At 40.1% G+C, this 15,735-nt stretch overlaps 1 protein-coding gene and 1 long non-coding RNA gene across 2 annotated transcripts; both read left to right on the forward strand.

The window, feature by feature from the left end:
- Positions 1 to 1,312: 1,312 nt before the first annotated feature.
- Positions 1,313 to 7,420, forward strand: LOC144530080 (SUMO-conjugating enzyme UBC9-like). The gene is made up of 7 exons (XM_078269489.1): positions 1,313 to 1,639; positions 1,924 to 2,009; positions 2,175 to 2,258; positions 3,366 to 3,438; positions 5,328 to 5,437; positions 6,441 to 6,520; positions 7,214 to 7,420. The coding sequence occupies exons 2-7, from the start codon at positions 1,944 to 1,946 to the stop codon at positions 7,275 to 7,277; spliced, it is 477 nt and encodes a 158-aa protein (XP_078125615.1). The 5' UTR covers positions 1,313 to 1,639; positions 1,924 to 1,943; the 3' UTR covers positions 7,278 to 7,420.
- Positions 7,421 to 10,145: 2,725 nt separating this feature from the next.
- On the forward strand, positions 10,146 to 13,506 carry LOC144530498 (uncharacterized). The gene is made up of 4 exons (XR_013503116.1): positions 10,146 to 10,216; positions 10,320 to 10,443; positions 13,124 to 13,203; positions 13,332 to 13,506. It is a non-coding gene; the product is annotated as an uncharacterized LOC144530498 (long non-coding RNA).
- Positions 13,507 to 15,735: the final 2,229 nt, after the last annotated feature.

Consider the following 15,735-nt stretch of genomic DNA (forward strand, 5'->3'; position numbering starts at 1 on the left):
AACCTGCATTATCGTCTTTTGTAACGGACAGTTTGGCATTGTAATCTTTAAACTGTTAAACATTGCAAATAATGAGTTATCATAATCATGGTTTATGATGTCAGCTGTTGCAATGTTCCATTGGGGTGAAAAGAAAAAAGAGAACAAAAGAGCGTTACCACTGGGCAAAACAGAAACGAACAACTCTTTTTGAACAATTCTTCTGGAGCTGTGGACTTTGCCTACTGTATCTGCAGAGGTATGTATTCCTTTAAGTAAATCAAACCTCACTCTCTGTAATGGACAGCAGCTTCATCAGTGTCTATTTAACTTCTGACCTTCATCCACTGATGCATTGGTCACTTAACATATGAATAGCTTGATAGTATAAACTTTCAGTAATCATATGTTAACATTAAAATAATATAAGCACTGAACCCAAATTTGTGAAGTTTACATCAACCCATTATATACACTCACAAACAGAAACTTAGCAAAATAAAACTATTGAATGGTGGAAGTGCATAAGGCCTGCAGATACATGGCAAGGTGATTGGCAAACATACTGCTGCAGTATTATTTTGACTGATAATTTTTGCATTCTATATTAGACATAACTTAAAGGCATACTATGTAACTTTTCCCTCGTCGGTCCCCCTACAGGTTGTCTTATTGGAATTACAGCTCGTGTGGCTGTAGTTCTAATGAGACAACCTGTAGGGGGACTGAAGAGGGACAAGTTACGTAGTATGCCTTTAAGATCAAACATTTGTGAAGCCGAGCCGGCTACGTCTGGTTTAGCGCTTTGGCTAACTAGAAAGGGGATCAAACGATTTAATCTTGCACCGCTTTAGACGAAATGGCTAAAATTCTGATAGTGAAACAAATCATTTCATGGGGGTTGTGACGCTTGAAAAAAATGATCCATTGAGTTACAGACACTTTTTGGGACCCATGGCATCACGTGATGGACACAGAAGTTGTAATTCCACCGTTTGGCCATTATGTCAAATTAGCCTCAACGTCCGGCGCACTTCCTGGGGGCCTGCTTTTTCTCTGCTCAGCATGTCATTACTCCACTATATTTTTACATAGCAAATATTTGTTTTGTAGGCTATATATATTCTCAATATTGAGTACAGCCCCTTTCGTTTCTAAACTAATAAGAAACAGGGAGTGAAAGGAGATTCATTAAGGGGGCTTGATTCAAAATGATTGAATCATCCAAAGTCCTGAACTACCCAAAACAAATGCCACAACAAAGATGGCCGACCGTCTCTGACGTGTGTCACTCGAATGTCCCGAAAACTGCCTGAAGGTCCTTACGAAATAAACAAATTGGGGTCCTTTCTTGCGATAGGCTAGCTGTCGAAACGGTGTTACGAGTCACATTGTTTTACACAACTGTGGTCAAATAACAAAAATAACACCAATATATGTCGATTAGATTGTTTTTGGGATGTTGATAAAATCGAAGCTTCCTTTGGTTTGGTCATTTACGCCCTAACTATCCCAGTAGTTTTGTTTTATAACGTCGAAGGGTGTGTTTTTTTCGGTCGCCGTCAACACCAGTAGCGTTAGCAAAGCAACCAAGCTAGCTAACGTTTTCAAACCCACGTAACGTAAATTCTGATATTTAGCTAGCCAAACAAAATAAGAGGTAAGTTCAATTAAAATGATGCCGTGTATCAATTGTTAGTGATGTAGATGTATATTTTTTTCCTCCTGTTTAGGGAATTACAGTGACTAAATGTAACGTTACCTTGTACTTTATCTTGTCTTATAAACCAAAAAATCTGTGTCGATGATATCTCGTAAATGGCCAACATGTAGCTAACGTTAACGTCTTCTGCGATGTTCAGAAGAAACCATATGGACTACGTTACTAGTCTGTGGATAGTATTAATTGAATAATTAATCTGTTATGGGGTTGTTTTTCCACAGGGAGGCGTTGATGAGCAGTAATGTCTGGCATCGCTCTTAGCAGACTGTCCCAGGAACGCAAAGCCTGGAGGAAAGACCATCCGTTTGTAAGCAGCAGCCCCTTGATCCCCATTCAATATCGACTCTTTGCCCCGTTTCTGACATTTCATAGGTTTATTTCCAAACGTGCATTACAGCTACTGACACAAAGCAGGTTACAGTTTAGTTAACAAGCGCTCAGTGATGTTCTGTGTTTGTTGTTAACCACACAGGGTTTTGTTGCTGTGCCCACGAAGAATCCTGATGGGACCATGAATCTGATGAACTGGGAGTGTGCCATTCCTGGGAAGAAAGGAGTAAGTTAGCTACAGTTGCAAATCAAAGTGGACTCCAGAATGACCAGCAGCTTTCACACTTGCATTCAGAATCACTGTATTAATGGCAGATTGTTACAGGATTGTTCTTTTATTATGGTATTGGTCTTTCTGCATGTTAAACAACACACATTACAGCTCATGCTTTAATATCTGTCTCATGCATTTGTAATAATAACCACATCATATGGCATGAAGAATTATTGTAAGTGATTACAATTAGCGACTACAAAAGAAAGCTAGCTATCCAAGAGCTGTAACCTCTGTTCACCCCCCACTGCAAAAGACAAGACAAAGACAAAGACTGTGACTGACTAACACATACTCACTCACTCACTCACTCACTCACTCACTCATTATGCACTTTACTATCTGGGTACAAAAAGGATTGAATGCAGGTATTGTTTGACTGGAGAAGTTTCTATACTATATTATATTATATTTTATATATTATTTTGGCCAATAGCCAGGCCTACTCACCTTTCCACAGTGTTACTGAGGAACTCTGTGACAAAGATGATGTACCTTTACACACACATACACACACTGATTATGCACTTTACTATCATATTGAACACATATTGCAGTATTGGGTATACCACCATTTGTCACTTTAGCTTGTTTTTATAGTTTGTCTATATTTTGCTTTCCTTTTTATTTGCCTTTATTCTCTATTTACTTATTTACTTGAATTAGATTTTCTTATTGAACTTTCATTACTACTTACTTATTTACTTGTACTTTTGTGTTGCACAATGCTAAAGAGCTACTGAACTATTTCCATTGTTTTAGGCAAAAAACAATAACGATCTATTCTATGAGCAAGAAATTGTAATACATGAAGCTCATTTTATCTTTTAAACCTTGCACTAGAAAAAAGTTTTGGAAATAGTTTAAAAGACACTTCCAAGTCCTTCCTCCAAAACCAAAATAGCTTGGGTCATCCTACAGAGAAAGGCAAATTTCATGGAAATATGCCAACGTCTCTAAGGTTATTCTTGTATCTTGTCTTTTGGTAGGTCGTTTGCAGTTGTTTCATATCGTTTTGTATTTACTTAAGCAGTTATTATTTCCATATTCTTTCATTAGACCTTGTGGGAGGGAGGACTCTACAAACTCAGAATGCTGTTCAAAGATGACTACCCTTCCTCACCACCCAAATGTAAGTACCACTTCACACCTGGTACATAGTCTGATTCTATGTTAAAGGGGAGACACTGACATGAAGCTGTATATTCAAAATAAAAGAGAAAAGGTCAGGAAATAGAAGTTTTGGCAACAAAGTCCCTTGTGTAAATGATGAACCCTGAGCAAAAGAAGACCTCTTTTTTTTTTTTTTTTCGATTGCTAAACGGCAGTGGGCACAACTGGAGCCACACGTGCAAAACTCTTACAGTCTGCACAGCAGCAGTTCATGTGGACCAAACTCTAGTTTGTTCACAACAGTTTTCAAAACTCTACACACTTATACCATGGCTTTAACCACAACCTGCACAGACTGGACACTGGACTTACAGCACTTTCTTCAAATGCTAACACACTGCTGTCAAAACTGTTAACCACACATTCAGAACAGAAGAGATTTCAGTCTGGTGCCTATCAAACACTGCTGATTGCAATTTCAGCCGAAAGCCTAAGCAGGTGTCTTGTTTTAGACTAGTTAGTGAACACATAGTGTGTGTGTGTGTGTGTGTGTGTGTGTGTGTACGAGCGCGTTTCAACTCCTACGGTGGACAAACCTGAAATTAGCTCTTAGTCTCTCCATCGTTTTACACGCAGCTGTTCTAGCCACTCCGATTGGTCTTGTTGCTTTGCCTGTCGTGTTCTCGTTTTAATTCTCTTTTTCACTTCCCTGGCGAGTAATCGTCCCCCTGCCATTCGTCACGGTGCCACTGAGTTTAAAAGCGCGAAAGGCTTGTAGTATGTCCCTCTTTGGCTAATGTATTTTAAAGATGGAGGCGCTACATGGCGGCCGTCATTCGAGCGACTCGCTCATCTGTATTCTGAATGATTCTGAATGTCAGATTCTACGCTTACGAGAATCCTTTGGTTAGTTGGTGGAAGTAATTATATAACACATGAATGAGCACATATTTGTGAAAGAACAAAAGGGCTTTTTTTCTAAGAATCAACTCAAAACATTACACAATGTAAGTTTAGAAAATGATTTTTGTGAAGTCCCTCAAATTATTCAAACTGTAAAGATTAAACATTTGGAATTTCTGTATTGGTGTTTGATGCTAGTGTTTTTACTCTGAGTGACAGCGCTGAGCCTGTTTTGAGACGCGTGAAAAGTTGTTCGGAATGAGTTTTGTGAACTGTTTAGCTCAGGTGACTGTTTTGCGCGTGGCTTCAGTCGTGACCACTGTCGTTTAGCAATCGGGGGGGGGGAAGAAAACTGTAAATATACAGTATATATTTTTGTGACGCATGCAAAAAGGAAATTCATTTATATGAATGTCTTTCAAAGCTATTTTTTAAAGTTCAAATATTCTATAAACGGTTTTCTAGGCCAGCTGAAATTGTACACGTTGAGCTGGACATGTTTGGTGTCAAGGAGTCTATCCCACAATTTCCTGGGTTGTTGGTGCTTTGAATTTTAAAAACATAGTATTTTGCATGCTCAAATCGCATAGAACGTGTATAATACCCTGTATGGTAGAGTTAAATGCTGCTGATTACATCAGAGTGTGATGGTGCAGTGCTACTTATCCATTCTTTAATGACAGCTTTACTGTGCTACGTCTCTAGTAAAATATCAACGTTCCCATTACTAAAGTGTTGGATATTCAGATCAGTTGTTGAACAAAGACATTATTTGATCAGTGTTGAGTTGGCAGATAGATGTGAGGAAGATTGCACCGTTTTGTCACGGGGGGGATCCAAACCGACAGCACTTTCACAGATCCTTTTTGTGTTTTAGAGACATTGACTTCGGATAATGACAGGCTTTTTTTCTACAATGACTATTGTACTATGTCATTAAAATCTTCAGTTGTCCCATGTTAGTCTCTCTTCAAGCTTCACAATTCTCACTTTCTTTTCACTCAGGCAAGTTTGAGCCACCAATATTCCACCCAAATGTCTACCCATCTGGCACAGTGTGTCTGTCCATCCTGGAGGAGGACAAAGACTGGAGGCCTGCCATCACCATCAAACAGGTCGGAACACTGCACAGTCTCTCTTCGACTAAACATTAGAGGTGTGACGAGATCTCTCGAGATTAAAACGTGACCAGACTGCAGAGCAGCAGCTAGAAGACGGAGTCTGGCCTGGTTGGTCTTATAATACATCTGGCTTGAAGATGAGTCTGGCTTGGACCTCTAGATCCAAGAGCCCGTTCGCCAAAGTTGACTCTGAGTTCACTATTGCAGAGCGGTAGCGGAGTTGCAATTGTAAAAATCTGCCGGTAGAACCCAGCATTAGAGGTCTCGCTCTCTCTCGCTCTCTCTCTCGCGCTCTCTCTCTCTCGCGCTCGCTCTCTCTCTCTCTCGCGCTCTCGCTCGCTCGCTCTCTCTCTCTCTCGCGCTCTCGCTCGCTCGCTCGCTCTCTCGCTCTCTCTCTCTCTCTCTCTCTCTCTCTCTCTCTCTCGCTCGCTCGCTCTCTCGCTCTCTCTCGCTCGCTCTCTCGCTCTCTCTCGCTCTCTCTCGCTCTCTCTCGCTCTCTCTCGCTCTCTCTCTCTCTCTCTCTCTGCAGCGTGCAGTTTAGTGTGGCGCTGACTCACGCAAACTTTACTTTTAATGATATTAAACAAAGAGAAATGTTCTCCCCTCGTCTTAAAATGGTCATGAATCAATACAAGAGCAGCCTACTTCCTTGTTTACTGCTGCAATGAAACGCTTGGTTACGTTAGTGAAGACTATTATTTCAGTCACATTTCTTAATTGAAGTTTTTTTTATTATTATATATAAATAGTGTTAAAATCTTGTCTCGTTCTCGTGAACCCAATCTCGTGTCTCTCCTCGTCTCGTGAGCTTAACGTATCAACATAATATACTTTTTAACCTGTTTACCATCAGGCTATATGCAACTGTGGTACTGTGTGGATCCAGGAGGGGAAGTGCTGTGAAGAAATGAATGCACGGCTAGTGAGGTTTCAAATAAACAGACTATCACACAGACTATCTGCACTCTGACTGGAGGATTGTTGACTGTGTTTTCAGATCCTGTTGGGTATCCAGGAGCTGCTGAATGAGCCCAACATTCAAGACCCAGCACAAGCAGAGGCGTACACAATTTACTGGTAAGTGTGGCTGCTTTGATGAGGAAAAAAACCCCATTGTCGCCAAAATATGACGACAGACGTTCGAAGCTTCAGTCAAAAACCTCAGTAAAAGCTTTTAAATGTGAAAAAAATAAATAAATAAATGACATTCGGTACTGCCCTACAAAGGTCATGACTTTTCAGGGCAGTACTCGTCCCCTAAGATAAGTCATGTTAGGGCTGGGCGATAGGGAGAAAATCAGATATCACGATATTCTTGACCAAATACCTCTATCGATATTGCGGCGATATTCTAGGGTTGACAATTGGTGCTTCAACAGAATATCTTCACACTTAGACGTTTGACATAATGTCTAAGTGGGGAAAGGGCAAATAATAGAACAGCTAGAACAGTCTGGTCAGTCCAGAAAATGACATCACTTTACTGTAATGCAGCCTTTAAAACCAGGAAAAGACAACACTTATGCCATATTACGATATCTAGTCTCATATTACGATATCGTTATACTATCGATGTATTGTCCAGCCTTAAGTCAAGTCCCAGACCTTTTGAGACTGAAGGCAAGTCATAACACAAAAGATGAGCGAAATGTTTCTTGTTTTTTAGCACTGATACGTTATCTTGGAAATGGAAACTCTACTACAATGTAAATAAATTTGCATTGTATATTAGCATGATTTAAAATGTCTTTTCTCTCTTTTGTGTTTCAGTCAGAACAGGATGGACTATGAGAAGCGGGTAAGGGCACAGGCCAAGAAGTTTGCCCCCACATAGAGAGGAGAGCTGGCCTCTTTCCCGCCTGAGCAGCCTGGACGGACTGCTGGAGGTTACAAACAGGAGGCAGGCAGCACCTGATGGACCACTCCAATAAGAATCCAGTTTTGAGTATTATCCTATTACACAGGTGAAAAGAGAGAGTTTTTAAACGTTCAATAAGAAATATTCATGCATTTTTAATGCATAGCTGGTGATCCTAGAACTCTGCTGTCAACACAACCTTTGCTTTTTGTAACTCTTGTATAATTCATATCTCCAGTTTTGTCATAAGGGCTGCTAAGCTCACTCATGCCTCCCATTAATTTTGTAAGTCATTATAATTTATCAACAGAGCTGTAGAGATAAGAAGTCCAAACCACTCTGTGTGTAGTTCAGTCGGTTGTGGCAGAGGAGGAGGTTTAGTTTATTCTTACACTTCCAGTTTTTTGTTTTTATCAAACCCCAGAAGTATTGTAGATAGTGTTTCATGACTCCATGAACTGGGACAAAGCAGTCAGACACACAAGGGAAGTCAGTTCTTCCGTTGTCATTTGTGTTTATAAAAAGTCAGGTTCTGCTTATCCGTTCCTAAACAACTACACATTGGCTCTCTTCCCGGACTAGACGACGCTGTGCAAAGCGATACATTTTGTGTTGTTTAGACAGTATTGGGAAGAGTTGCAAGCATTTCTACTCCACTCCGAGGTGATCGTGCTCGGCACAGCCCCCCTCTCTCTCTCTCTCTCTCTCACACACACAACACACATCATCATCATCATCATTCTCAACCCAGTTATATGTTGTTTTTTTTCTTCCTCCAAGACGCAGTGAATGTTCTTTTGCATTTCGACTCGTGTGTTGTTTTTATTGACCACCACCTCATGTATGAAGTAAGCAAGCCTGCCTGTGTCTGTTTCTGTGCAGCGTTCTGACAGACACGGGCAGAGGGGAGCAAAGTCTCGGAGAGAAAAGCAGGTGTAGTAATGCTATGAATATGAATGAATATGAAATTGGGTAAAAGTTTAAAAAAAATAAAAAATACACCCCGCCCCTCAAATAATCGGAATCATGAATCGATAAGCAGAATCGGCATCAGAATAGACCCAACCTTGCTCGTTGTTCTCCGGATCCCTTGTTTTTGTTCCCATCACATATCCCTCACATTTGAGTTCCCAGAAAGGCATCAAAAGAACACTGTCAAGTCGCTTTACTTCAGGTAAAAGACAATCCTGGCACTTTTTATATTGGTTGTTAGCGAAACCACCTCAGAGAAGGGAAGAGTTACAATGGATAAATGGGGCACATGAGCCAGGGCTTTGCTTTAAAATAATCTTTTATTACAGCGGAGCTAAGATAAGCTTACAGTGTGTTCACACCCAGGCGAAGCGATGTTTCACATTACTTTAATCGCAGAATCATATTGGGATCGTTAGTGTTTACTCGCTTTACTCGTGCCGGTGTAGAGCTTACCAGGTAGTCCAACTTTCCTTGCTTACTTTTCCCCAAGAACGCTTCTTTCTTGTCCGTTCTCTATACAAATAATGAGGTACTATAGAGCTCTGGGTGCCAACAGACAGTTCCAGTTTGTTCCTTTAAAGGCCGTAGGTTTGCGTCTTTGCGTTGACTCTGTATGGAATCATGTCGCCGAATTCGGGCGAAAATGCCTGGGTGGGAACACGCCATGAGTGTTCAGATTCTTCTTGTGAATCCAACTGGGAGTAAAACTATTTGTCAGTTACAGTTTCAGTGTTGAACTTCATGCACAGTTTGTCATTTGCTTCCAAAAGCGCTACAATATGAGATAGAGGAGAAAGTTGTGTTGTAAGATAGAGAAGTTGCATTGTGACAAAAACTTTTGCTGTGTGTGTTTGTTTTTGGCACTCAATCAGTTAGACATAGCATACCATCACTTTTGGGTTTTTTTTTTCTCCCACAGTGCTCACAAAATGAATACAAACCTGTATAAATCATGAAGCTATTAAATGTTCAAGTCGATCTGGCAAACAGAAGCTGAAGGATCCTCATTGGAATGGCCTCTCAACCAGCAAGGAATACATGTGGAAGTGCACTTGAGAGTAAGCGCAGGCCTGAGATTTTTTTGCCTCTAAATATATGAGTGCATGTACATAATATAAATAATGACAAATTGTGGAAGTTATGTTTTATATTGTTTTAGCCAGTTGACATTTGTGTGTGGTATTATAACAAAGAACACAATAAATGGCATAAAATTGTGAAATAAAGTTGAATAAAAGAAATGTTTTGGGGTTTTCTTTTCCTGTGAATTTCTAACATAACTGGAGTTTCTATGTCCAGGATCTGAATTACAGGGGAGTCTGGGGCTTTGCTTTCCCAAAAGAGACAAAAGTTTGTTTTTGAGTTTGGGAGTGGTCTGGAAAACTGATAAAATGAATTAAATGAAATGCAATTTATGATATAAGAAATAGATCTGCATGCAGTGGCCAAGAATGTGTGCATTTGCAAACCCTTGGCATTACAGTTTTCACTGGTAGGGTATCAAAGGAAGCTTTTTTTTTTTATTTATTTATTTTTTTTTTAACCTTGGTGACTTATAAGTCTGCATTTAAAGAGATTTTAAGAGTTTTTTCATCCTGCACATTATTTAACAAACCATTCTCCTTCCAATTGTTCTTGGTTTTTGTGCTCTTCATCAAAACAAAACGCTCTGAATAGAAGATAACATGATTGTGCATAATAAATGTGCGTACTATCTTTATTTTTTAAGGTACAACGAGGATGTTAGCTAAACATTTCTCTTAAAATGTCACTTTTTGTGTGTTTTGTTTTCATGTCCAGAGATGAAACCTGATCTTGGGTGTCTTGCATGACATTCTTGAGAAATTTAACACCTTTTTGTGCGACTCTCCTCTCCCGCGGTGTATTATCTCGGTATGATCTCAATTGGCCAAAAAGGCACAAAACCAGCAAAGACAGAGGTGAGAACATTGGGGTTTGTTTTCTCTTTTTTTGCTGCTGCGTGTTAACCATGTGTCGTTGTTGTTGTTACTTATGATTTTCTCGGAACATGCTGTGCTGTAGGTGAGGGCAGTAGAAAGCCCTCAGATGCCGTCCCTGTCACTGCCTCAGCATGTTGATCCTGGACCAGCCTTTCTGTGCAGCTATCACAGCCTGGGCTGCTGTCTTCGTACCAACATATTTCCAGGTCTGTAAATCAATGTCCAGTCTCTTTTTAGTACGTTTAGTTCTATAAAAAGCCTCCTTCTATATGCAAACTACCATGGGTGTGAGTGGTGCACAGTACGTCTTCAGCTGTCCAAAGTACAGCTTCTGTGATATTAACCAGTTATTCAGTACTCATGCTGTCAATATGTTGTTAGGTTAACATGACATTAACATTATTTTAAAGGCAAAGGCCACATGGACAACATTGATAGCAAATCAAGGGAATTCTGAGTAGCCCAAACATGATCTGTCTTATCCTGCTGAATTATTCAGCTGTGAATGTTGCCATGTGCACTGTTTGGGACACACTAAATTACTCGTGCTGTTGTATGCCATGTTTGTTATGTTCAAACATAATCTAAATCTAAACTGGCCAGTGCAACCCCAAATATCTAACAATAATTTCCTTTACATAAATAAATAACTACATTTGCACCATAACTGGATGCAGAAAAGGCAAGCATTCTTGCAAAAAACAAAATCACCAGAATGCAGGAAATGAAGCGTTTGATATGTGGGTGCTCGGATAGCTCAGTTGGTAGAGCGGGCACCCACGTGTAGAAGTTTACTCCTCGATGCAGCGGCCCCGGGTTCGGCCCCGACCTGCAGCCCTTTGCTGCATGTCATTCCCCCCTCTCTCTCCTCTTTCATGTCTTCAGCTGTCCTGTCAAATAAAGGCCTAGAAGTGCCCAGAAAATAATCTTACAAAAAAAAAAAAGAAATCAATAAAATGTAACTTTTAAAAGAAGAAATAACAATTTTTTCCTCCTCATAAAAAGTTAAATTAACAACAACAAAAACACCCATTCTCAATTCAATGCCCTCAGAGGTTTTGTTGCTTTAGACTTACTTGGTATGACCAGTGCAGTAGCTTATGGTGGCTAATGTTAGCAAGCTTTAGCTAGATGCTGCTATATAACTGACGAGCCAGTTAGCCTAATGATTCTCTACTTGTGCTGCTGTTACGCTACGATTTAGCCCATATCAGTTCAGCAAAAGTTAAGCTACATAGTCTTTAAAATCTGTATTGCCACAACTAAACAGTGTAGGGAAAAAAAAGATGATGTACTCCTCTCTTTTAGAATTGTTTTTGTGTTTAATAAAACACAAGACATCCTCAGGTTTCAACAATGCAGTTATTACAGCAAGGTGCACGTGAAGTCAGAGATGTTCAAAAGTCATTTTTTGGAAGTTCAAGTCAAGTCTCAAGTCTCTGGCCATCTGATCTGTCCCTTGTTAAATCTTATGAATTCAAAGCATGTCCTGTAGCTACCATCCAGACAGCACAGTATTAAAATCAGTTGTAGGATAACTTTATGTTAACTTAACACATCCCTCTAGACCTCTGACCTGGTGAAATATTAACCTAAGTCTGTCACATCATATGGATACAACGATAAAGATACAATCTGCCTGTTCCCAGCATTAGCACAACACTTTGCGATGGTTAGCTTGTTACCTGTGACGATATATGCTAAATGTAACGTCTCTTTTCACATTAGTGTGTGAGTGACTGACCTATTTAGGTGCGTTTTGAGATGCCTGATGAAGTTCGACGTTGTTGATCCGGCATCATTTATCTTGGTGCCACACACCTTGCATGTAGCTGTTAGCTTACTGCCACTGTTTACCAAGTTATTGAAAGCAAAACTAATGACAAAAGGCACAACTCTGGGAGGACTTGGTGTCGCCATGTCCATGTATTTTTTTTTATGTGAGTGCGCGCACATAAGGCATGACGCATGCGTTACATTGCACATTATGGCAAAGGGCAGGGGACATGCAGCTCGTCATACGTTTCCCCAACGTATATGCGCCAATAAAAGAAAATAGAAATACATGAATACATTTTGATTTAAAAAGCAATAATTTCATGAAAACAGGTCGTTGACGAGTCTCGAAGCTCGAGTCTGAAGTCTTTTGGGTCGAGTCTGAAGTCAGCTGTTTGTGCGACTCGAGTCCGAGTCTCAGACTCGAGTCCTCATCTCTGCGTTAAGTGGCTGATGTCTTCTGCTATATTTTGACTTGGCTCATGAATTCAAAATAGCTCATAATCATGACCTCAGTTACATTCAACAATACTTGACAACATTGAAAAATACAATATATATATGTATACAGTATAAACAGGCTATATCTAAACCATTAAGCCATCCTTTAATGTTTGGCCCCAAAATCCTGAATTAACTGGCGTACTCACTCTTCTTCCACCATTTGAGATCAGAACAAACTTTTTGACTTTTAACAACTTTAACGTTTCATCTAACACTATCATCAATTCAAAAATAATAGTCTTCTCAATACTTTCGTTTATGACCTGCAAAACACTGACCTCCCCGTCAGCCTCAGCAAACGTTGTGTTCAATTTGAATGAGCAAATGTTAACATGTCAAACTAAGATGGCACAGACATGGTAAATGTTATACCTGCTGAACATGAGCATGTTAGCTTTGGCATATTGAGCATGTTAGCATGCTGACGATAGCATTTAGCTCAAGGTATATGTGCCTAAGTGCAGACTCATAGTTGTCATGATGGCAGTACATTCTTAGTAAGTTCTGTTTAATTTTTCCCACTTTTTCTTCACTTTCCCATCTTTAATTGAACCCACTGAACTCTCTGTCTCTATGTGCTCCTTTAACATGGAAATCCCTCTCCAGGGACTCTTACATCAGCCACCCTCCGACTGCCTGGCCTCCCGACCCCCATCTCTGGTACGGCCACAAGACAGATGAAATGGGTATGTACTCTCTCTTTACTCCTATTCCTCCATCTCTCTCTAATTATTGTTCTGGTCCATCTGTTTCCGATGTGCTTTTTGTATATCTTTTTTTGTTTGTGACTTGCGTTTCTGTGGCGTGTCTGCAGTCCAGTGGACAGAGAGAAACATCGTGAACCAGAAGCTGGACAAGACACTGACGGAAATGAAAAAGGAAAAAGGCCCTGCTTACCAACCATGAGACCACAACACACACTGCGCCCTTGTGGTTCACACTTTGGATTTCTTTGGAAATGCTGAAATAAAGTGTGATTTGCCACCTTACATGTTGTTTGCCTGTTGCTTAACAATAAACAAACAAGAGGAGGATTATGTTAGAGATAAAATACCACTAAAAAGATTATTGGTTAGACTAAACATATCCCTTTTGTTTAGGCTATACCAAACTGTAATCATTGGTGCTATCGCGTGGCCGCAACAATATCGTGTGGGTGCATTTATTTATGCACTTTAAAATCTGTGAAGGATTTCTTCTCCTACCTCAAGATGAGATAAGAGTGATGAGTATGTAAGTAAGTAAAGTTTATTTTTTATATTTTAAACACAGCTTGCACTGACCAAAGTGCTGTACATATTGCGCATTAGCCACATAATAATAAAATAAAATAAAATAAATACACTTACAGATACAGGGATGACTGTATAAAACGTATAAAAAACACAGACACACCTACTCAAACTAAAACTTAAGGACCTAAACTGCTGAATTCTAGCAACAGCAGCTGAAAGGGTTACTCTCTCTGTGATGTGTAAAGGCAACAGAATGGAGGTGGTTTCAACAAAAACCACTGAAACTTGCGTTTTGTCACAAACTGCTGGCTCTTCCACAAAGCCAGAACTATATAAGTATCTGTAGAAGTAATCTGATCTGTCCTTTACTACACAGAGACGGGAGGTTGAGGGGACTGTTTGAAGTTGCACATGATTCAACAACGCTCAATAAACTGACAAAATCAGTCAGCACCGATAGCATTGACAGACTTCACATGACGCTAATGTTAGGTGGAGTCAGTTTAAAGCAGCTCTCACATTCAATTCAATTTCGTTTATAGTATCAAATCACAACAAGAGTTATCACAAGACACTTTACAGATAGAGTAGGTCTAGACCACACTCTATAATTTACAAAGACCCAACAATTCCCCCGAGAGCAAGCATTTAGTGCAACAGTGGCGAGGAAAAACTTCCTTTAGGCAGAAACCTTGGACAGAACCAGGCTCTTGGTGGGCTGCCAGCTGCCGCTGCTGGAAAAGCCAAACACTTCACTACTCAGAATTACACGTCATATTCGTAATGTGCCTGTTACACTGTGTTATTCCTGCAATGCTTGATATTAGGAAACCAAAATGTGAACTATTTTCACTCTTGCACAGAATCCAATTATATTGTTAGCTTAGTATGTTTTAGTTTGATAGGTTATCTTATTTTAGGTACATGGTATGAGTTCTATATGCCTTTGCTAGCCTCAGTTTAGCAAATAATGTGTGTGTGTGTGTGTGTGTGTGTGTGTGTGTGTGTGTGTGCGTGCATGTGACATTAAACACATATAATGTACGTAGGATTATTCTGAATATTTAGCATTTAGCCATTATATGGTCAAACAGTTGCAAAACTAGAATTCCAACATTCCCGTCAGCCTCATCTATACTTGTGATTTGTGCTAATTACCAAAGGTTAGCACGCAAACATGCTAAACTCAAATGGTGAACGCGGTAAACATTAAACCCGATGAACATGGGCATGCTAGCGTTGTCATTGTGAGCCTGTTAGCATTTAGCTCAAAGCTAACCACAACAACAGCCTCTCATGGGTTTAGTCAACTCTGGCCTCTACTTCTATAGGAATCGTGCAGACTTTGGTGTCAAATGTAGCAGTTGCATCATGTTGTTTTTTTATGGACTTAAGGGGGTTTTTTTCAATATGAGTGTGCCCTCCCGCATCTCTGTGGTGCCTCAGGCACAGCGGACTTTGACCTTTCGGTGAGAGATACATACGCTCTTCCTTCTCTGCACGCTTCAGCCCTCCCCTGCCCTTGTCTCCCCTGTTACCGCTGCTAGCTGATGCACACCTAAGTCATATTGTTTTGCAACAGTTGTTGTGTGTGTATATGCTTTGTGGTTGAAGGCCTATGTAGCGTGTATGAGTGTTGCACAATATCCCTTCATTGAACTTTAAGTATGAGATGAACACTTACTAGAAGATTGATCACACCTATTCTGTTTGCTGTACCATACTTACTGAATTCACATTTTGGCATTTGAGTAAGGGTGAATGTTTCTCTGTTTCGCCATTACTTTCCCTCCCCTCTCCATCTGCAACATGACTTTATTTTCCATATTTAGTTTAATTAACATTCATTTGCACGGATATTTTTTGTTGATCAAATTCTCCAAGCAGCACGCCTGAGTCTTACATCATATTTGTATTGCATCATCGAGGCCCTGACAGCATAACCAAAGCACATTGTTGATCATTAGGGACTGTGCGAAAATT

The sequence above is a fragment of the Sander vitreus genome, chromosome 15 (assembly GCF_031162955.1).
Source record: "Sander vitreus isolate 19-12246 chromosome 15, sanVit1, whole genome shotgun sequence".
NCBI classification, from domain to species: Eukaryota; Metazoa; Chordata; class Actinopteri; order Perciformes; family Percidae; genus Sander; species Sander vitreus.